Below are 20,631 nucleotides of genomic sequence, written 5' to 3'. Positions count from 1 at the left end.
ATTGGGGAATGGAGTGTCAGGAGGGAAGGGTGGGGCAGCAGCCGCCCTTCCTTACCTTGCCGAAGCCACTGTTATATCAGACCAGTGCTTCTTATTCATTGATAACATGTAATTTTTGCGGTGGCAATTGCAAACGAGGAATGCATCATCATATTAAAGAATATTTCCAAATAAGTATATCTGAGAATCTCAGAGCACGGTGTATTTACATCAGTTTGATGCTGTGTATATGTATTAGCTGCCAAGATGTACGTAAATCCATTAAACAGTGACATTTTCCTCAACGCATGCATTCAAATGATTTCATGCAATTGCAAATTGCAATACCTGAAGTCTGAAGACAAGACTAAGTTTAAAGTTTCTAACATCTTTTGATCTTGGCTGCAGTGTAATCTGCTCCGCTGCACTGCATGCCATTGCTATGACTTGTCAGTGGTATTTTTTACCTTTCTGTATTTGTCAGTTGCGAAAAAACGTCTCAACATGCGAAGGATGGTGCATAAAAACAGCGGGTGGTCTGTTCAACATTTTCATCTACAATGAGAGACCCCATTATCTTTGATTGAGTGATAGCTGTTCAGGATGAAACATGCAGGCTGCAGCTGTCCTAATATTGCACGAGGAATTGAAACCGTTGTTTCATTTTCAAACCAAACAGTTCTCTCGTGCAGCTAATGTGCAAACCAATGCGCATATGGTCATATAATACAGTATTGAATATTTCTATTTCGACAACCCATCTGAGACTTTGAGCATTGATTGGCTAGAATATATATAACGCGATATCGCCGGGTTGCTAAATAATTGAACATCTGTTCCGCTTATATATGATCAACTAACTATGTTCTTTCGTAGATTTTGTCAAACACACGAAAAATCCTGATCACCGGCAATCGCGCCTGCACTGGCGTATGGATGAAATTAAATACCCCAAGGATGTTGAAACAGGCAAAAGTGAAGACCACGGATCTATGCAGGTGCTTACACGTTGAAAAATGTTGCAGATACTGCGGATGTTGTAGATACTTACATGTTGAAGAAAACAGTTTTAAACAACTTATTGTCAATACTAACATTTTATAAAATTTAAGCGAGATTAAGTTTCCTCAACGAAGTTCGCTTCTTTGTGACGTTTTACATTAAACATGCAATTTTTGTTAGCAAATGGATCTATACATCATGCATTTCACATGCATGTGATGAATTTAATTTCCGGTTTTTTTTTACCTACAGCGCAAATTTCAATTTTCCTGACCATTTAGCGAACGTATTGGACTGAATCTGGTATTCAAGTACTAACTATCAGCAAACGAACCCAACATAATTGCACAGGCGGTTCACTACGACAGATTTGTGAGATAAATCGTCAGTGGCGTACGAGACACAATTGGTTTCACATATTCATGCATATATTCATGTTGTGCAAGATTAATTTCTTTTCAAATCGATTGTCTTTACAGCTTTGTTAACATGAATATATGAATGAATATGTGCTCCTCCCCCCCTAATTATCGTGTCTCGTACGCCACTGTAAAGAAGGTTTATATTGGCTTGCCGGCAACGTTTATCATTGTACTAACTTTAATTGTTCTAGTTCAGCCACATACGCAAAAAATCTCAATAATCAGAAAGCAATTTCATCATTTTAGTCTTTAAAATTTGGATAGGTATCGTGATGTTATCGCCGGGTGTGTCAGGTTTTCGCAAAAGTATGGTAACTACAAATTCCTGCAACTCTTTTTTCCCTCAAGAATAACTTACCTATATAGTGTATAGTATTTCGGATCCTCTTATAAAGGGCTGTTCACATGAGCCCGGTTACCTGGGATATAATGAAACCATTTGGAGTATTGAAATGAGTAAATGACATGATGCTGGTAGACGTGTATAATCAACTCAATAATAAACTCGGGAATTTTCGGGCAATGAAAACCAGCCCGCTAACAATAGATTATACTGTCCGCCTCGTTTCCAAACTATTGTTCTGTGTTCACTCAAGCAAATTCGGGAAGTGTCAATGCATGTGCTTGTTTTGTTCCTAATCATTTTTGTTCCAAATCATTTCACGCCACGATTTATAGTGAAATACATTTGAGAATATTAAAGTTGTATTCACCACAAAATAATATTAACTAGTAAAGCTGTGCCGGGTAAAATATTATCTTCCGAGTTCATCATACCTTATACCTATGATTAAACACGGTGAATTTTGTCGAAAATTTGTTCTTGTTATTTGTTAAACCGTAAAAAGTCCTGTCCACATTCGAGTTTCCCTCTAATGTAGTTAAAAATATAGATATTCCGTATTTATGAAAATATAAATCTATAAATTTCATCCAAATTTCATCTAAATTTTGCGAAATTACAGTTATGCGTTTACGTTGGAAAATACAATTTTTTGTCTAGTTCACACTGGCGCATGCGTAGTTCACACTGGCGCAAAAGTAGTTAACACTGGCGCTCAACCTCGTACCCAGGGTCTTTACTCGTGGTGGTGGGGAGTACTCCCCACCACCACGAGTAAAGACCCTGGGTACGAGGTTGCACTGGCGCTATGCGCATAGCGTAAATGACCGTCCATGGCGTGAGGTCCATAATGCCGGGTGACTTTGGTTTCGCATTTGCACGTCGTGGGTGTAACTATCCGAGAGGACTAGTGCTCTGCAACGGCTCGAGGGTAATTTATTTGAATTATATTTTCTCTGTCCTATTTTTTTTCTGTATATGTTCCGAAGAACGATGGAAAATATAATTTCAAAGTTTTACTGAAAAGGCTGTTATGTTGACGCAAACCTAATTTTCGATTTAGCTAATCGCAAGTTTGCTAGTTACCTCTTTTCTAATTCGCGCATCCGCGTAACTGACCAAAACGCCGAACGTCCATGACATAATGGCCGACAACTTCAATTTCGCATTGCATTTCCGGGTGCAATTCCTAATCTCTGGGCGGATTAGCATAGTACCCTCGCCCGGCGATCTGTGCAGGCTTCGGGCATAATATACGTCGTCTGGTAAGGCACGATTAGATGGATGTTAATTTTTTCAGACATCTTTTATAAATGACTTGAGTTAAGATCTTGTACAAAGAAAAGAAATTTTGTTAATCCGTCTGATAATCCGACAGTGTATTCTAGTAAAACTCCGATAAACAAATCGATCCGCGTATCGACAGACTGGCGACAAAGTTTTTGACAAACTGTCTTTCACTAATGCATCTTTATACGCAAATATAGTTTCGTTCGTCTTATTTGAGGTTGGATTTTTTAAGCTGGGCTAGTGATAAAAACGTATTAACTATCAGTCCTCATGCAGGAATCGAACCTAAGCGTTTGGTAGGCCCTTGCCACTGAGCAACACAAGCAGGGAATCACCAGAGCAAGCGCAGTTGATGTGCCATTCATTTACAGACTATTTACAAAAACTTTAAAACAAACGAGCTCGAAACAAACAAAGGCAATCTTTCGTCGTGGGCCAGCTAAGCACCGTAGATGGAGAATGACGACCCTTCTTGTCAGCAAGCTTCGCACCCAGGAAAGAGAGTCTCCCTTCATGTGCCATTCATATTGGTGGTAATGCCTGTGAATAGGGGGGGGGGATTATTCTGCACGGGAGAAGTTTTGTGGCAATTAACTCCATATGGAATAATTTAGTTTAATATAGGATAAGCCGGTTTAAGGTAAGGGTCTTAATTTCGAGGGAAGTCGTACACACGTCAAACTCAAGCCAGGAGTAGTTGGGAAAATGCATCAACTATCGGTCATTCGACAGGAACCGAACCTATACGTCTCTGCGACGCCGGTGTCATGTCTCCATTACAATCCTACATCGAGTGAAGTTACGAAAACGAGTAGGACATATCGGATATAATATAAATACATCTCAAACATTTTGAGGCGAATCAAATAAAGCATTGTTCAAGATCCGCGATTAAAATAAAACAAAAAACCGTTCTTCAAAATTCGGTTCTTTACCTCGAAATAATTTTTGCTTAATTTTTTTAACTTTTTGTGGTAATTTTGCTGCCTTTACAAGTTTCCCAGCGAAGTAGGAAAATATGTAACCGCGGGCAAGGCGAACTTGTTAATATGGGGGAAATCGTGAATATGTTACGAGGCTGCATGAGACAAACGACTCACATGCTGAGTAAAACATGAGCCGCTATTTATTTAAGATTGAAATAGCTGCTGTAGACCTCCAGATTATATATCCTTAGGGGTCGAATGCGTCGTTACAGATAGCCGATAGGTTTAAAGTACGCGACGTCTTCTTCTAATCGCTCATATATACATTAATACGATTGGACGTTCGGGGTAGCTATCTATGGATTTTGTTCCATTTTTTATTTTCTTTGTGCTTTTGACGACGATTCTTTTTATACGCAATAGTGCCGGTAAGTTTGACTTCCATCATGTTTTGTCTATGATTAATAATTACTAATGGCATTCGTGCGCCAAAGTATCAAATCATATACGGCTATTGCGAGCGATATTTGCTCCTTCGTGTTTTGGGTATGATTTGGCATATATACCAAATATTCAAACCATTGCAATTTTGCGTCCGTATAGAGCAATGTCGTCCTGAAAATGTTTGAGTTGTAAAATTATGGAGGACGGAATGTGTTTGAAACCAGAGAGAGTTGCCCTTAACTTAAGTAGCGCACAAGCGTTAAGTGCAGCGGGCAAGTAATTGCAACTTTTAGTCATGAAAATTACGGGTTCTTTTTAAACTTTAAAAATATAGTGTCAGCGACAAGAAATTATTGAAATATTTTGAAGTGTCTTAAATCGAGTGAATTTTCTTAAAAATGTTGTGTAGATGACTAGATGAAAATCTGAGAATAATAGGATTTATGAAAAAAAAAATCCATTTTTTATCGCCCGAATGTATTATGAAATAGTATGAAATCCCGTGCAGCAAAACGTGACACTTGATACTTGGTAACCTTTTGCTTGGAGTGTTTCAGACGTCGAACTTTTCATATGTGCCGAACCTAATGTTAATGAGCTAAAATCTTTGTTAATTTGCATTCGATTCAGCATAGTTTGACGTCTGAAATGACACGACGCCTCAGTGCATGTTTTGCCATCGGCCAATAGTATATCAATATATTCCTCGAGACTGATGATTTCCGAATAACTTAAGCCGAAGAAAATGAAATTTATAAAAAAAATTTTTACTTATTCCACTTCACTGGCATGTCCGGCTCAGCCGCATTGTTAATGTTAGGATTACAATGCTATATTCTCTTAACCTATTTGATCGGGAATAGTAGAATTATATGCACGTAGTCGTAGTGACATTTTATGAAATCATGCACGCGTAGATAAAATTTCATATCAATAACATGAATTCGAGTTTAAGACGTTTTCAGTTTCTACGTTTCGCCTTTGCAACGAGTGTATTTGCATGTACAACTTACATAAACGATTTAGCTATTCAATTTGATATTTGACTGTATAATCATCGATGTATTTGTTTCTATATATTCAGTATTCTGACAAAATGAAACATTACGAAAAAGATACCCGTGATCATTGTGCATGTAAGGCTCAAACACCCTAATAATGAATGACATGATAATTTATAATGCTTAATTTGCGATTCTAGAAGATCAATTTTAAAAAGGAAACCAATTCCCAAAGCCCAAATATAAAAAGGTCAATGGGTCAAGCCAATTTACTTAAACAACTGCGGTTGTCGGCATATGCCTGGCAAGACTGTTGACAGGGTAATTATAAGTGGTTTACAATGAGTTTCAGAGTTTGGTGTACAAATTTTGCTCTAGATTACCCTACCAAGATTTAAAACGCAAAACTAGCCTCCATTTCTATAGATATGAAACACACATTATTACGTGTGTATGTTTGCAATTAACACAGTAAGGCATGTCTGTACAGGCCTAAATTCAAAGCGCTTCATTTAGCTTCAAGGGGGTATTTAATTTCGTGCTCTGACCTTCAACGGCCAGAAAAGCAAAATCAATACCATGGGTTAATAAGGTTGCAATATTGTGGCATTTCCTTTTGAAGTTATAACTTTTCCCCTGATTTTAATAATTAGTGGGATTTTCTTATATCTATGTATGGAAAAAGGCGAGTAAATCACTTCATAAATGTCCTGTATATTTCGCCAAAAAGAAAGCTAAAAACGTGAGATAAAAAGTGGGAAAATTAGGAAAGATTACTGATTTAATTTGAACCACAGGGAGATTTAAAAAGCAGCCCTCTATCATGAGAATTAGCGCCAGTTGCACGTTGGCAATAATATATGACAGAAAACAAATCTTGTCCTTTTTTGTAGTTTCGAACTGTCTTGTGTCATTGTAGGTAAATTGAAATTTCAGTTTAAAGCAGCAATTTTGTGTTGCATGAATTGGCTTTCTAAATCGAAGACGGAGGTTTTGAAAAAAATCCCGCAATTTTTTTCTGGCATATAGTAGCATCATAAATGAAAACAAAAAAAAATGGTTTAAAACAAGTAAAAATATTCTAGTAAAAAAATGATAATTAAGTATTATTAACTGGTAAGTGCATCATGCACATGCATTTAATACCATGCAAAGCATTTTGTCCGTTTACCCGGGCCTTCATCAGTGCAATTACTTTTTTTATTTAATGCAATTACTTATTTATTTCATGCAGCGTTGCAAACGTACAAGAATATTAAGAAAAACGTATAATAAAAGCAAAATAAGCATTGTCCGTAAGACAAGAACACGAAACAACATTATATTTAAAACAAGTCATCACATACAGTCTTCAATTATAACTTTGAAGTCCGTGAATAGGCCGATTTAGCCTCGTATGCAAATTAAAAAAATGAAATTGTGTACTTTTGATAATTGTGATGTCTTGTAAGAACACAATATCATACGTGGGCCAAATGCAACGAGTTCTGACAACAATATTATTGCAAATTCATTGTCAAATATACATCTCTCAAAAGTTTCAGTCCAAACAGTTTTATTTGTTTGCCAGGAAATATATAGAAACGTAAGACTTGATTCCTTCTCTGTCGCGCTTTTTGTGCATGTGCAGCATTTCCCTTGTACAAAATTAACCGAACTATATTAATATATTCATTACTTTTCTATATACCCTGAGCAAAAATGGTGAAAAAGTGAACTTGTAACTCTTATTATAATTTGTTATTTATGCATTTCTATATATTCATTCTATATACGTTTTATATATAATTTAGAAGGAAGGAATGATCCAAAAATCTTCACCAAAGATGGAAGTCTCCACATTCGTTCAGGAGACGATGGAAATATCGTGTTTGAACATCCAAATCCAGGAGGAAAAGTTATCGTCGCCGGACAAGAACTGGTAAGATACGTCCTAATAAATCCATTAAGGTACAGTGTCATACAGTTTTATCGCCTGGGGGACAATAACACAATAATACTGTCATGAGTTATGCCGCAGCGAACAAGGAACAATTGTAGCTAATATTCTACTGAGCGCGATTAAACTGATAATACCTTTAATTTCAAATGATTACCTGATGACACATACTTTTCCCTGTGTTTATGCAAGCTTTAATTTGGCACAAATTCATACCTCGACAAATCGTTTTGGATTATAGCACCTTTCAAATCCTTTTGCCTAATTTCAAACGTCTTATAGCATTTGTTGAACAAAATGTATGGAGAATATAATATCAGTGTAAGAAAAGGAGTGCCGTTAAGGATTTGCAATTTTTGTCAGTTTATAATGCAAGAAAGATATGGAAATATATTGCCAAAAATGTGGTGTAAAAAAGCCCAACATGACGTCAGTTGTTTCATTATTGTTGTTGTTATTTCATTATTAATCTACTGCAACTTTAAATTGATTAATCACTGCCTGAAATATAAAAGAACAATAGGTATTCCTATATTTTTCGGAATAAATGGAAACACCATCTTCAATTTCATTTTTTAACACCGCTCCTTGGTTGAGCCAATTTGGCTTTTAAGAACTTTTCCGCTTGTATTTCCAGCCCAAAAATGAAAATAGACATTTATTCCGTAATTAATTAGCTCAAAACAATTGCCTATAGATGTTTTTAGATTTTACGAAAATTAGTGGAATTGTTTAGCCCGGAAGATCGCAAATATCCACAAACTGACAAACTGTAATCGGGAATTTTTTGACGTCGGAAGATATCGTTTTACGTCAAATTCTTACTATCTATCTTACACAAACGATGACATAAAGCATTTTGCTTAGATATAAGCAAATCCCTAAAAACAGCTACCTTTTAGTATATTTACGGATTAAATTACACACAAAAACGGTGAATTTCGATACAAAAATTTTTTTTCACTTAGTTCTTGTAATATTATTGCTAAAAGCCACGGGCCACGAGTTGCATGCCAAGAATTGTCGGCCATCTTTGATTAAACCTTAACCATAGGAAACTGCTTTTTGTTCTCGCTGTTGTGAGAGCCAATCAGATTACAAACTCGTCATTTTCAACGTTCTCAAAAGTCAACAGCGCGGGTCCAGCATCGGCCCATTCAAAAAATGAGTAAAATATCAAAAGCTTTTCGCATTTTTCTTGCTTCCATAACTTGTTTTCAATATTAAAATATAGCCAGTATGTGGTAAAATTATCGTAGATTTCATTTCTGCTGTTATTTTAGCTTAGTTTTAGGGATAAATTGAAGCATTTTCGGATTGTTTGCATGTGTCCATGTCGATATCGGGATTGAAGTTGCCTACCATAGGATATATATATATATATATATATATATATATATATATATATATATATATATATATATATATATATATATATATATATATATATATATATATATATATATACTATATAATGCCTACATTGCCTGAACACGCGAGTCGCCATTGGGCTGCCTATGCCTTAACTCATCATTAGCTTTCGTTTTGATGACGCCAGGTGTGGGGTTGGCTCTACATAAAATTATCTTTATAATTTAGCGAGTAAGAATCATAAATTGTTCGAAATTTTCCTATTCATTAGGAAGTTGAAATGACACCCACAACAAGTTCATATTAATAACTGGCTGGCAAGATCAGACACCTAACACCTGACGGCATTATGCATGCATATTCTGAGTGTTGCAAAATGGCGGACAGGTTACTTCCTTCGGTCAAAATATTACAATAACCAAGCAAACTACGACACCTCTGTAAGAGGGATCTTAAAGATTATATTTGGAGTTGTTTGAAATGAGACAACAAAAAAATGTAGCTTAATCGATATCTAATGTGCATTTTCAGAATGTTTTAAAAGCCAAAGGGGAGAAAGGAGAGAAAGGACCTCCAGGGACTAATGGAACCTCAGGAGTAAAAGGAGAAATTGGGGCAAAAGGAGAAATGGGGGATAAGGGTGATGTGAGTATAATAACCAAAAATTACATAATAATAGGTTTAGCTTAATCGGTTATGATTTTTGGCACTTCACACGAAGTGTGTATAATTCCACTCGAAATTAAGACGCATAATAGGTTTAACCTATTTGCAGGCATAGCATCAAATGGATCGACTTGAAAACAAAGTCTGAATTTCTCGACTGTTTTATTATCAGTTACATTTGTTTATGTTAGAATACGTGAATTAGACCGCAATTAACTAAAATAGTTTCACTGTGTCTATATGTACAAAGATTTTGGTGTGGAAAATTGATTAAAAGCTTGTGCAATGAACAACAAATGAGTAACGAATTGGCGTTTTTATGTTACAGCAACCGGGTATTTAATCATTCACCATGATCGCTACTCTGGTTTTAAATAATGAACGTAGTCAGCAAACAAAGATTACATTTACCTCCCAACGTTTGAACAATCCGGTCTAGTGGATTCTTTAGGGCTGATCTTATACCTTATAATTATACGTTCAACCCGACGTCATCTGTCAATAAGATGTAATTATTCTTATGGCAAATCAGCATCACGCATTTTCCAGCACATTCGAGCACAGGTAACGATAAACAGTGGTACAGTGATGGCACATTTTTAGCCCCCCTATTCAAGCTATAAAACTAAGGCCGAAAATCCTAATTTCAGCTTAACTTAACATGCCCATTGATAAAATATAGGTTAATTAAGCAAAGGCAAAAATGTGCACGACGGATAGACAAAAAAATTTAACAATCGATTGAAAACGTTTTGGCATTAATTTTAAAGTAATGATACAAAATAAAACAGATTGCAAAGATAGACGTCTATCTTGTGTTCTTGATATTCCATAGCCTGAACACAGGACACAGGTCTGAGGAAAAAGTGGTCAAAAGTGTCTTTCTCTTACTTTGCTATTTTTAGTAATTAACGCAGATGATTGACACATTTAGTAAAATTCAGCTTGTTTATTTCGGTTTAGTAGAATATGCAGGGCGCGTGATGCGGGATCAGGGATAAGGGGGTCAGTAGAAAATGCGTGGTCGAAAGAAAATGCGGGGTTGGAGGAAATACGGGGTCGATAGAAAATGCATACCCTTTTCTAGTCTGGTTAACCCTCGTTAAAAATATTTTATTCCATGTTAAAGACGTGGCCTCTGCGGTCCTAAATATGGAATTCAAAAATTACACACACTGATGGTGATAGTTAGTTAATTAACACAAGCACGTGAACGTCAAAGACGACGAGAAAATAGCTAATCTATAGGCCCATGATTAACTCCAGTTATTCACCATTTACACGTCCTCTTTGACGTTCATGTCCTCGTGCTAAATCTCCCTATTGTTTGGACAAGGAAGCCCAACGTGACAATTAATTTATATTTGAAAAAGGTTGATTGTCTAAGCCAGTGAAAAAATATTGTTTAATTCCCTTTAAAATTCGTTCTTTCTTTCAGTGACGCGAAATCGTTAATTTATAGAGTCTCTCCACCAAATAATAGCTGGAAACTTGACCAGGATTATGCACATCGTGGTTATTATATGTCATTATATCACCATGGCGCCACTGCACTTTTAACAAAATATAAGCAAAACATTAAATGCACCGTATTTAACCGGCCAAAAACAGCATGTTTCAGTGTGGTTATTATTTTGTTTCATTCATCGTGTACGATTTGTTTGGACAATATATTGTTGGTAGTTTCCTGCACACATTTTAGAATGAAATTAGTATACTAGATTTAGCTTACTTATAACCATAGATTTAGCTTATTTTTACAAAAACAAATACGTATATAATACTCTACTCAGATCAATGTTTTGCTTTTAGAAAGGGGAAAGAGGAGAGGGGTGTTCTTCGGGATGCAATGGAACCGCAGGCGTAAAAGGAAAACAGGGCCCACCTGGCCCACCAGGAGCTATTGGGCGTGAGGGGAGAAACGGTTCTGATGGTATAACTGGCCCGAAAGGAGAGCGTGGTTTTCAAGGAGAAAAGGGAGCTCAGGGTTTGCCTGGACTCAATGGAACTGTTGGGGAAAAGGGTGTCAATGGAACGCAAGGAGCTCCTGGAGTTAAAGGAGAGAAAGGTGCTAAGTCTGACACACCAGAGATATTTCGTGTAGGAAAGGAAACTTTACAGTAAGTCACTGCGAAAATCTCTGGAATTATAAAATAAATATTTCTAATTAAACCAGAAGCAAAAATAGAAAAGGTCTCGGTAAGCACAGGGTCGGTAGTGGCGTCACCTATACGTCGAAAAAATTACCTGCCTGCTCATTTCATTGGCTTATAAGACATTTTGGCCCTTTATATCGACTGATTTCAGGGGTGCCCGGACTGATTTCAGGGGTGCCCGGACTGATTTCTATCTGCCTATTTCTAGCATCATGATCGGTTAGCTATCTGATTCTGTGTGCCATTTAGCGAGGTGCATGACCGGGCCTTTAAGGAGTCCCACCACTTTTCTTCAAAATTACCTAATTTGAACAAGCCAGTCTTCGTATTTGAAATCTCGTGTTACGTCATACAAAGGATTGTTAGGATTCTTTATTAGAAAAATAGGCACTCAAAGAGTGCATAAGGATTTGCAAAACGCATACCAATGTTTTGTTTATTGCGAATGGCGATTGCATGAACATAGGCAGCCCAATGTTATGGTCGCCTGCGCACGGGCACATATGGCGCAGTGATAGTTATATAATAATATATAAAACCAATTCCCGCACATTTAAAGCTATTTCCTCAACGTTTAACCTGCTTGTATTCTTCAGTTATATTAAAATTGTTGAAGATATTTTAGCGTTTTTAAAGACAAATGCAGTGTGTATTCAATGCTTCCGCTAGCAGCAATTATATTTTCTAAAGTTCCATGAGTGAAAAATGGAATTATTAAGTGGAGACACCACCTTCAATTTTGTATAAAATCCCACTCCTTTGGTTTAGCGAATTTGGCTTTTAGGACCTTTCCCACTTGTATTCCCAGCACAAAATAGCCATTTATCCCTTCGCTTAGCTCTAAAAAATTGGCTAAATCTTTAGTTGTTCGTGCATTTACGAAAATAAGCGGTATTTGTTTGCCCAAAAGATCGCAAATATTCATACAAACTGATTCAACGGTAATGGCGGATAATAGTTTCCGACGGTTCGCGATTTTTTGAGTCCTCATAGTCATAGCCTCGTAGTTACGTAGTCCCCATCCTCATAGCCTCGTAGTTACGTCACATTCTTACTATCTATCTATCTATCTTACACAGACGATGACATAAAGGCAGGGTTTCCATTTCTACGAAAATTTTCTTAGAAAAGTGCTCCACTATGGGGGAGAGGGTCATTATTAATAAAAAATCGATATCATATACTTTTTATAATGCATGCACAATACAAAATATCATTATTAATCGTCATAAATTATACATTCTTTTCAAAAGTTCTTTTTTTCTCTCTGTTCACCAATCCCATCCCTGTGTGAGGAGAGCAATATGCAAATAAATTATGGAAGCCCTGCGTAAAGGATTTTGCTTATTAAGCAAATCCTGAAAAATTGTTTTGACACGCGGATGTTCAAATTACGTACGTTTTCGTAAGATGACCAACCTCACTGTCACCCCACCCCTGATGAAGACACTAGACCACAGTGTCGTGAATTTAATTTTTGTGTGGTGAATGGAAAAGTTAATGGCCGAAAATACATTTGAATAATGAATGTATAATCACCACTGGTGATTATACATTCATTATTCAAATGTATTTTCGGCCATTAACTTTTCCACTAATATCATCATTTAGTGGGAAAAATAGTCATCACAGCTAGAAAGATCTTACTTAAATTAGTGCAATGTGCGAATGAAAAGTTTGGCTTCGAAATTTTGTACGAAAAATATAGCCATGCGAAGTTGGCAAATTTTGTATTCTTTTGTATTACGCGCGGAAATGTGTAACTAAATTAGTTACACACTTAGGGTCGTAATACAAAAGTAAACAAGATATGTGAACTTTGCATGGCTATATTTTTCGTAACTTACAACAATTCGCAGCCAAACTCAGCAGTTTTACTAATTTTATTAAGCTCTTTCAGAAAATATCCCTTTTATTACCGAGGCAAGAAATTACCATGTGCCTGTCGTCCCTTGGGTCCAACGAAATTAGATCGTGTGAAAAGTCTTTAATAATGTAATCACTAACATTTCCATACTGGCGATAAGTTGAATTTCTATTTTACTGTACCAATATATAGATGTAACCGCTCAACTTTTGGTGTTCTGCGATATTCTTCACGAAGACTTCAGCTATGCACGACTGAAGGATGGCAATCTTTTTCTTACGAGCCTCCTTTAGGTTGCGGCAACCAAGGCGTGAAAAACGTACCAGAAACAAACTACAAAGCTTTTCTTAATGCAGACCGTGGTATATTGTTTCAATTCAACGGAAATAGTGTTCCAAATGTCCGAGGCAATTTCAATATTACAGCAGGTAAAAAGTAATGAATCTATAGTGCAGACTCGTACCCACGTTTTTTCTAAGAGAAAAAGACCGTGGTGTCAACGGGTCATTTGAACTTGAGAAAATTTTCTTCAAAAAGCCTGATCACAGGCTTTTTGGCATTTCGTCATTTTGAAAAACTTGGAAATGTGGGTATGTAGCTTCGCCTCTCTATGTTGTATCTCTTAATTGTTTGAAAATCGTTTAAATATTTTGTGTTTTGCTTTGTGGAGACCTACCATTGAGCAAAAACAGATTCCTAGAAAGTACTTGACTTCCACTTTAAATATTTTTGGAGACATTTGATTAAACCCCTAACAATAAAATACATATATTAGTACTGCAACTCTTCGGCTACTTGGTGTGTATCTTTTAACAGTCATTTTTTGGCGCGACATATATTTTAAACAATCAGCGAATTTCGTACCCAGGCGTTATCCGAAAATGTGACCACGACGATAGCTGAAGAATATGTGAACCTAAATTATATCCACGTTAAATCCCGTCTCGCAATGTTTGTTTTGTACTATACAATAACAGTTTGTATTTTGAGTTCTACTGAATATCTAACAACATTTAAGTTTGCTACGCGCTTCTAAATGATTATGAACTTGTGCGTATGTTAAGAAACGTTTTTAATTATTTCACAAGAGCGCGTGAATGGCACGCTCCCGGGAGTTAAAGGCGATTCTCTATTACCGTCCGCTTCACCTGCGCGGTCGAAACGGACTTTGAAAATCTGCCCATAGGAATGTGACGTGCGTGAATAAAAAAAGCCCGCTTCGCCCCCACTGACGGAGCACCCGTAATTGTGAATCGCCTTTCATTCCGATACAACTATCTCATTACCCTTATTTTCATGCAAGAAAAGTCTAAAAGCAATAAAGCCAACGTGATAAAATTTTCTTTTCATATTCAGTTAGATTTAAGGGCGTTTTTTCACCAGACGGAATTTTTCGACCGAACGAAATTTTTCGTCTGATACTCTTTTCATATAAGAAAACTCGACCGTAGTGGTTTCCCTTCACCGGTCACAATTGATAGAATCATTATATTTGTTTATTACTATTTTCTCTGCCCATGAGTTTTTTGAGGAAATATGAGCAGATTTTTAGAAAAAGTTGACAGAGAGACCGTAAGAAAAATTGTGACGTATAAGTATGGTGTATTATTTTCATGTTGTATTATATTCATTTGACAAATTTGCTCCTTTTTACCGATTTGCTTCTTTTCCATTTGGTACATTCAGTCAGAGTGAAGAACAGGCTGATGTATTAATGTGAGAAAAATTTACGAAAAAAAATCTTTAAAGAAATGGTTCAAACTAGGGTTATTAAAGCAGCCTCGTTTCCATATTGGGTGTTCTATGGCATGCGCATTACTCGTCAGCGTAAGTGAATTTGGGCTGGCTCCATATCCAAAAATGTTAGTGCTATGGATTATCGTAGTGTGGCAAAGTTTCATGCTTTTATCATCAAAGTGAACAATTCAGCATTTTTTTGGTCGTTAACAGCTGGACTACAGGGTAATTTGTTAGAGTAAATGAGATATAGGTTTATGTCTCCATGCTTCGTTTTATTATTTCACTCATGCAATGTTTTATGTAAGTAATTGTTCCCACAGCGAAGTTTAGCTCTCAGGTAAAAAGGTTTGCGCACTTTAAATTCGAAGACTCAAGATATCGAAAATGTTCCGGCAAAAATGTTTGGGAATAATCGAGAAAATACAATGTGTGCTACGATTTACAACAATAATTAATTTTTGCAATGTCAACAGCATAATGCATGCAGCGGTTTATATACAATTCTTACAGTTACAGAAATTGGCGTCAGACTAAATTCACTTAAATATGTCAAATTAGCTATATAATTTAGCGAAATAAAAGATTTGGAGGCCTGACTGGACTTGACCTATATTAATTAGTCCACAGTAATACCACGGAAGACGAGTGGATGAATGCATAAAAGTTTTTTGCTTTGTAGCATAAGAATTACCTAACACTTTTGTTTGAATACCCGAGCATTAACAATCAAGTGCGGAGAGGAGAACTGCTACACTCCCACACCATTCCACCTCGTACACCCCTGGGAACACCAGGTGCCACGCCTTTGGGACATGATCCCCCTCGTGTGGGGAGACACAGTTACAAGTTACAATTTGTGTAGTGTTGGTTTCGAATTGGGTCTTTTAAAGCGATGTTTTGTCTAAATAACCGGATACTTCTGCCTTAATGTCATGCATCTACTGTTTTCTTCAGATATTTCACCGGATAATTTCAACCTAACGTACAAAGAGGCTGTAATGAGACAAGCCGCGCTGTTTCCTGGGAACGGAAACCGTTTGAATGTTTCTGGTATCTCTGATGATTTCTGGAGGAATAGCAACTGGTCAGTCATGGCTTTACTAAGGTACAAAAATATTTATGAGAAGTTTGTCAGGGTGCTGGGTCATGGTTCAACATCTGACAACAAAGGGTTGCACTTGGGCATTGCAGTCAGCGACGATGCCGGAAATAAAAAGGTAAATGGAAGTAGCGGGTTTGAATATAAGAAAATGAATACCTATATAGGGTGTGTGTGACTTATGCAATATGGCTTAATTCTTTCAAACTAAGTGTTTTCTCACAGTAAAGATCTTAAAGATCTTTTAAAAAGTATTTTGGAGGCGCAGTATACATTGTTATCCAGTAAACGTGAAAACTGAGCTTAACGTCGAGATTAGGAAGAAATTATACTTAGCTGTAGAGATGTAAAGTGGGTTTAAGATTTGTGGCGTGCCTTTTTCAGTAAAGAATTAATTTTTCAGAACCCATATTACGGAAATAGTGTGGATGCCAGTTGAAAATAGAGCATGAGAGCTTATATTCTACCCATACTAAATGCTATTTCCATACTATATATGGATATATGAACAGAAAAAGTATTTCACAGATTAAAATCCATGCAAATGTCTCACTTCTCACAAAAAAGCGTAAATTAATATTTCAAAATGGAGTCAAACTGTTTAAAGTGAAAAACTGTACGGTGTATTTTGTTTGGAGTCGAACTGTTTAAAGCGGAATATGTGTAAATTTATTGATTTGTACAGGAAATGTCATTCAATGTAAATATATTCACATACTTTTTCATGCATTTAAATGAGATATGTTGAAAATATACCATCGAATGGGGGGTTCATACTGATTATAATCTTCCGCTCCTACGACATTCGAAAAAGGTAACACTCGTACAATATTGAAAATGTGGTGCTTTTAACTCACTTTCCAATACGCGTATAGATGATGAGAGATTCAGTCACAAACTTAACCACACGGCCCCTTTCTCTAGCAAATGAGAGGAGTTTATTTTGATGTTGGTTGTCAATATAAATAGAACATTTCCATAGTACGGATTAGAAAAAGGAATTCCAGTGTGTTCCTAATAAAGCAATTAAACTTTTGAGCATTCAGAAACGTTGTGGCGTAAATTGTAAAATAATGGCATCATCTAAAAGGCAACACTCAATAGATTGCATTGCATCGAACAGCTTTGGTAGTTTACGCCGTGCTTTCATCCAACTCTTTTACTGTAGACTGTGATTCATGGCTATTATAGCAACGATATCACATTTGGAACAGTAGAAGAAGAAAAATGGTATCATATTACTTGGACTTCTCAGAAGGATCAAAGTGGGCAAGAAAAACGGTATATGCTTATTACTTGTTGTATGCTAGCTAAGAAATTTGTTGTGTTATATATATAGCACTTGCAAGTTATCATTAAACCTGAGTGCCAAACGCGTTTGTTTACGCTTTAAAGTGTATATGCCATAACAATCATTCTTTTCTAAAAAATCAGCTGTGACTGTGTCAAGGCAATTCAAATGATTGTTACCTCTATAACCTCTTCAAAGAGGCAAGAGTAATTTTTTTATGTTTATGTTATGTTTAGATGTAACAATTTAACAAACTAGATTTCTTTAGATTTACGAATCTCGTAAATCTAAACTTCTCGCCGTCGTGTGCTGCTCCCTTTATAGTCAGTTACGTGATAGGCTATTTTAAATTGGTTAAGTGCATAATGTTAAAACTGTATGAAGCATCCCATTCTTAGTCTTTGTAATGTAACATCTTGTAAGTATTTTTTACATAAATATAATCTTATGTAACATTATATCAATTAACTAAAGCCGTAATTTTTTAAAAATCCTAATTATTTTGATGGATATCTTAAAAATTATAGCTATATAGGACTCTCATATTTATTATAAGAATTCGTTTTTTGCCCGGCAATAGCTACGATATTATTATAGCACGACAGAACTTAGTTCTTGTATGAAACATGTGAATGCGCGTTTTTTAAGGTGTATATATATAAATGGCGACGAACACAAGTGCGAAGAAGGGAAACGAAGTTACCAAGGCAGTGGTGTGACGACAGTGGGGGCTTGGTGGGATGAGAACTATGCAGATGATTTACTTTTGGACAATCTTATTATAATATCTGGCGTCGTGCAGTACAATGTAGTGACGAATGACGAAAAACAAATCTGTTTTGCTCAAAAATTGGATGAGAAATTACCGTAAAACTGCTTGGTGCCACCTTATTGCTATAGAAGTACTACCATGTCTATTTTATTTAAAATCGTTAGAAATGGTCCAATAATATCACTTAAGATAACGTACAATATTTGCTTGTAGTGGATGATTTTTATTGTGGTATAACAGATCTAGATTATTTTAACTTTATATCCATAAAAGAAAATCCAGCCTCGACAATGTCGTGCATATATACCATATTGCGTTTACTGATTTAAATTTATATACAGTAATATACACGGGATAAAATCTCTTTTGAATTTTTAATTATTAAATTTAAAAAAAATTTGCATTGTTTTTCTTACATTCCAAGCCCTCAAATTTCAGCATGTTATAGTCCTTCTATATAATATATATATAAGGACTTGAAATCATAAATATGAATAAGATGTGACTTATTAACCGAGTGTGAGGTCTGTACGGGAAAGTCATCCCTGAGGTTTTCGTACAGATCGAGCAACAAAGGAGCGTGATCTGTGAGATAAAACAGAAGGGAATACTTTCGAGCAAACAGGGTTAATAAGGAATTTATTATATGGCTTTGTTAAAATTATATAGCGATTTTTCAATTCAGATTTTGTAACCCTTCGCTGCTACACCTTTGAGCTGCGTATATTGGCGGTTTATATCTTCGCCTTGGGTGATTTGTTTCTTCAGGATATTAAAACTCATTCGGGGACTGTCCTTTGTCGTCGCTGTACGGTATAATAATCTTTTATAATTAGTTTTTGATTAAATTTGTACAATTAAACTTTTTCCAAACGGACAAAATGAATTTTTGAGAGGGCAGGATGATTTTTTCAAGAAAGCTAATCAACGAATCAGCGTGCGCCATTTATCTCAACCTATATATGCTAAAGTATTTATCTTTCTATTATATACCAAAATTCGGTGGCACTTTAGTGCCGTTTACTTTTTTTTATTGCAGTCTTTACTGAAGGAAATACTTTGTTTTGTGGACCAGAGACCCGTGATATTTCACGTGGCGAAGCCGAGTTATATTATTATATAAGCAAGTTTCAAAGTTAATCTGTTCCAGAGCTGATTGGTTAAAACTACGTCACGTGAAAGGCGGGAAATCCGAATGTTTACCGCAAAATCTTGTTTGTCAGGTTTGAACCAGTTCGATAGGGGCTTAACACTTTTAAGCACCGGGGGTTAACAAAACCGGAAGTCGTGATGCCACGTCAAATCAAGCGACATATCACCTTTGAACCTCAGCCGGATTCTTTTTAATAGGAAAAGTTTCTCTGTTAGTTTTGCCTACGTTTTGTCGCGTATTTTCACCCGTTGTTTCCTTTGAAAGTTGCTATATATTAAGACACTTCGACTTGGGAAACATTAATGGCCTCAGGTCCACAAAACATGATGTTTCCCGAGGTGATCCATCAATAAGTCTTAAATGTTTTCTGAGGTCTCGGTTAATAAGTTTTTTATTATTTACCACTTAAAGTAAAACAAAAAAAGGTAAATAACGAAATATGCATTCATAAAAGTCATAATTTCAAAAGGGAGAAGCAGTCTAAAAGTGGCATGTCCAGGTGCGCAGCACGTGATTAAGGTGGTTATTACCGTCAACAACCCTTAGTAATTTTTTTTCGCTATTTTTCCAAAAAAAAAAATGCGTACGTAAATAAGGAGTATAGAAGATTTTGCGACCCTAGCTTTCGCTTTCTTGGTCCCAAAGATATCAAAACACAATGTGTTCGAGGTATCATGTAATACGAACAGCATCCGCCACGGAGTCCGCCATAAACTACACTTCTATCATCGTGGCCTTTCGGTTTCAAGTAACATTGTTTTCAAGTTAAAAACAATGTTACTTTCTGTTCAATTTCTGTTACTTTCTGTTCAACTTTTTCGGTTCAATCGAGGCTTGTACATGTGACAATATATTATGTGGTGATAATTTGCTTTTCATTTTAAACTTATTATTAAAACTTGGCACATATACAGTATTCGTATGAAACAAAGAGGTTTTATATCGACCTCGTTTTCAGTGTTTACCCTCTACAGTGTTATATTTACTTCGTGGAATGATTATTATATGACCTGGCAGGCGCACTCATGCTACGCAGATGGCTTGTTTTTCTGTTGTGTTCTATTAATTAAATGAACAATTGCAAGAGTGTCAAGATGGATGCGTCAATTTCTGAATCTGACTGTAATGATAATAAAGTCTGAAAGCGTGGTAAATAAATAACATTTTCCG

General features: G+C 36.1%; 1 protein-coding gene across 1 annotated transcript; it reads left to right on the top strand.

The window, feature by feature from the left end:
* The first annotated feature begins 4,227 nt into the window (after positions 1-4,227).
* On the top strand, positions 4,228-18,657 carry LOC114530735 (collagen alpha-1(II) chain-like). The gene is made up of 8 exons (XM_028552345.1): positions 4,228-4,390; positions 7,201-7,328; positions 9,249-9,362; positions 11,196-11,503; positions 13,599-13,834; positions 16,101-16,363; positions 17,414-17,526; positions 18,185-18,657. The coding sequence occupies exons 1-8, from the start codon at positions 4,321-4,323 to the stop codon at positions 18,405-18,407; spliced, it is 1,455 nt and encodes a 484-aa protein (XP_028408146.1). The 5' UTR covers positions 4,228-4,320; the 3' UTR covers positions 18,408-18,657.
* The last annotated feature ends 1,974 nt before the right edge of the window (positions 18,658-20,631 follow it).

Source organism: Dendronephthya gigantea, unplaced genomic scaffold (genome assembly GCF_004324835.1).
Source record: "Dendronephthya gigantea isolate DGI-Jeju-01 unplaced genomic scaffold, DenGig_1.0 000065F, whole genome shotgun sequence".
Classification (NCBI taxonomy): Eukaryota; Metazoa; Cnidaria; class Anthozoa; order Malacalcyonacea; family Nephtheidae; genus Dendronephthya; species Dendronephthya gigantea.
The sequence above is the reverse complement of the archived record's forward strand: the minus strand, read 5'-3'. Positions and strand labels throughout refer to the sequence as shown.

Coding starts and splice junctions, on each gene's coding strand:
- LOC114530735 (XM_028552345.1), top strand. CDS start 4,321: ATGGATTTTGTTCCATTTTTTATTTTCTTTGTGCTTTTGACGACGATT. Junction 7,329..9,248: donor TCGTCGCCGGACAAGAACTG/GTAAGATACGTC, acceptor GTGCATTTTCAG/AATGTTTTAAAAGCCAAAGG. Junction 13,835..16,100: donor CAATTTCAATATTACAGCAG/GTAAAAAGTAAT, acceptor TGTTTTCTTCAG/ATATTTCACCGGATAATTTC.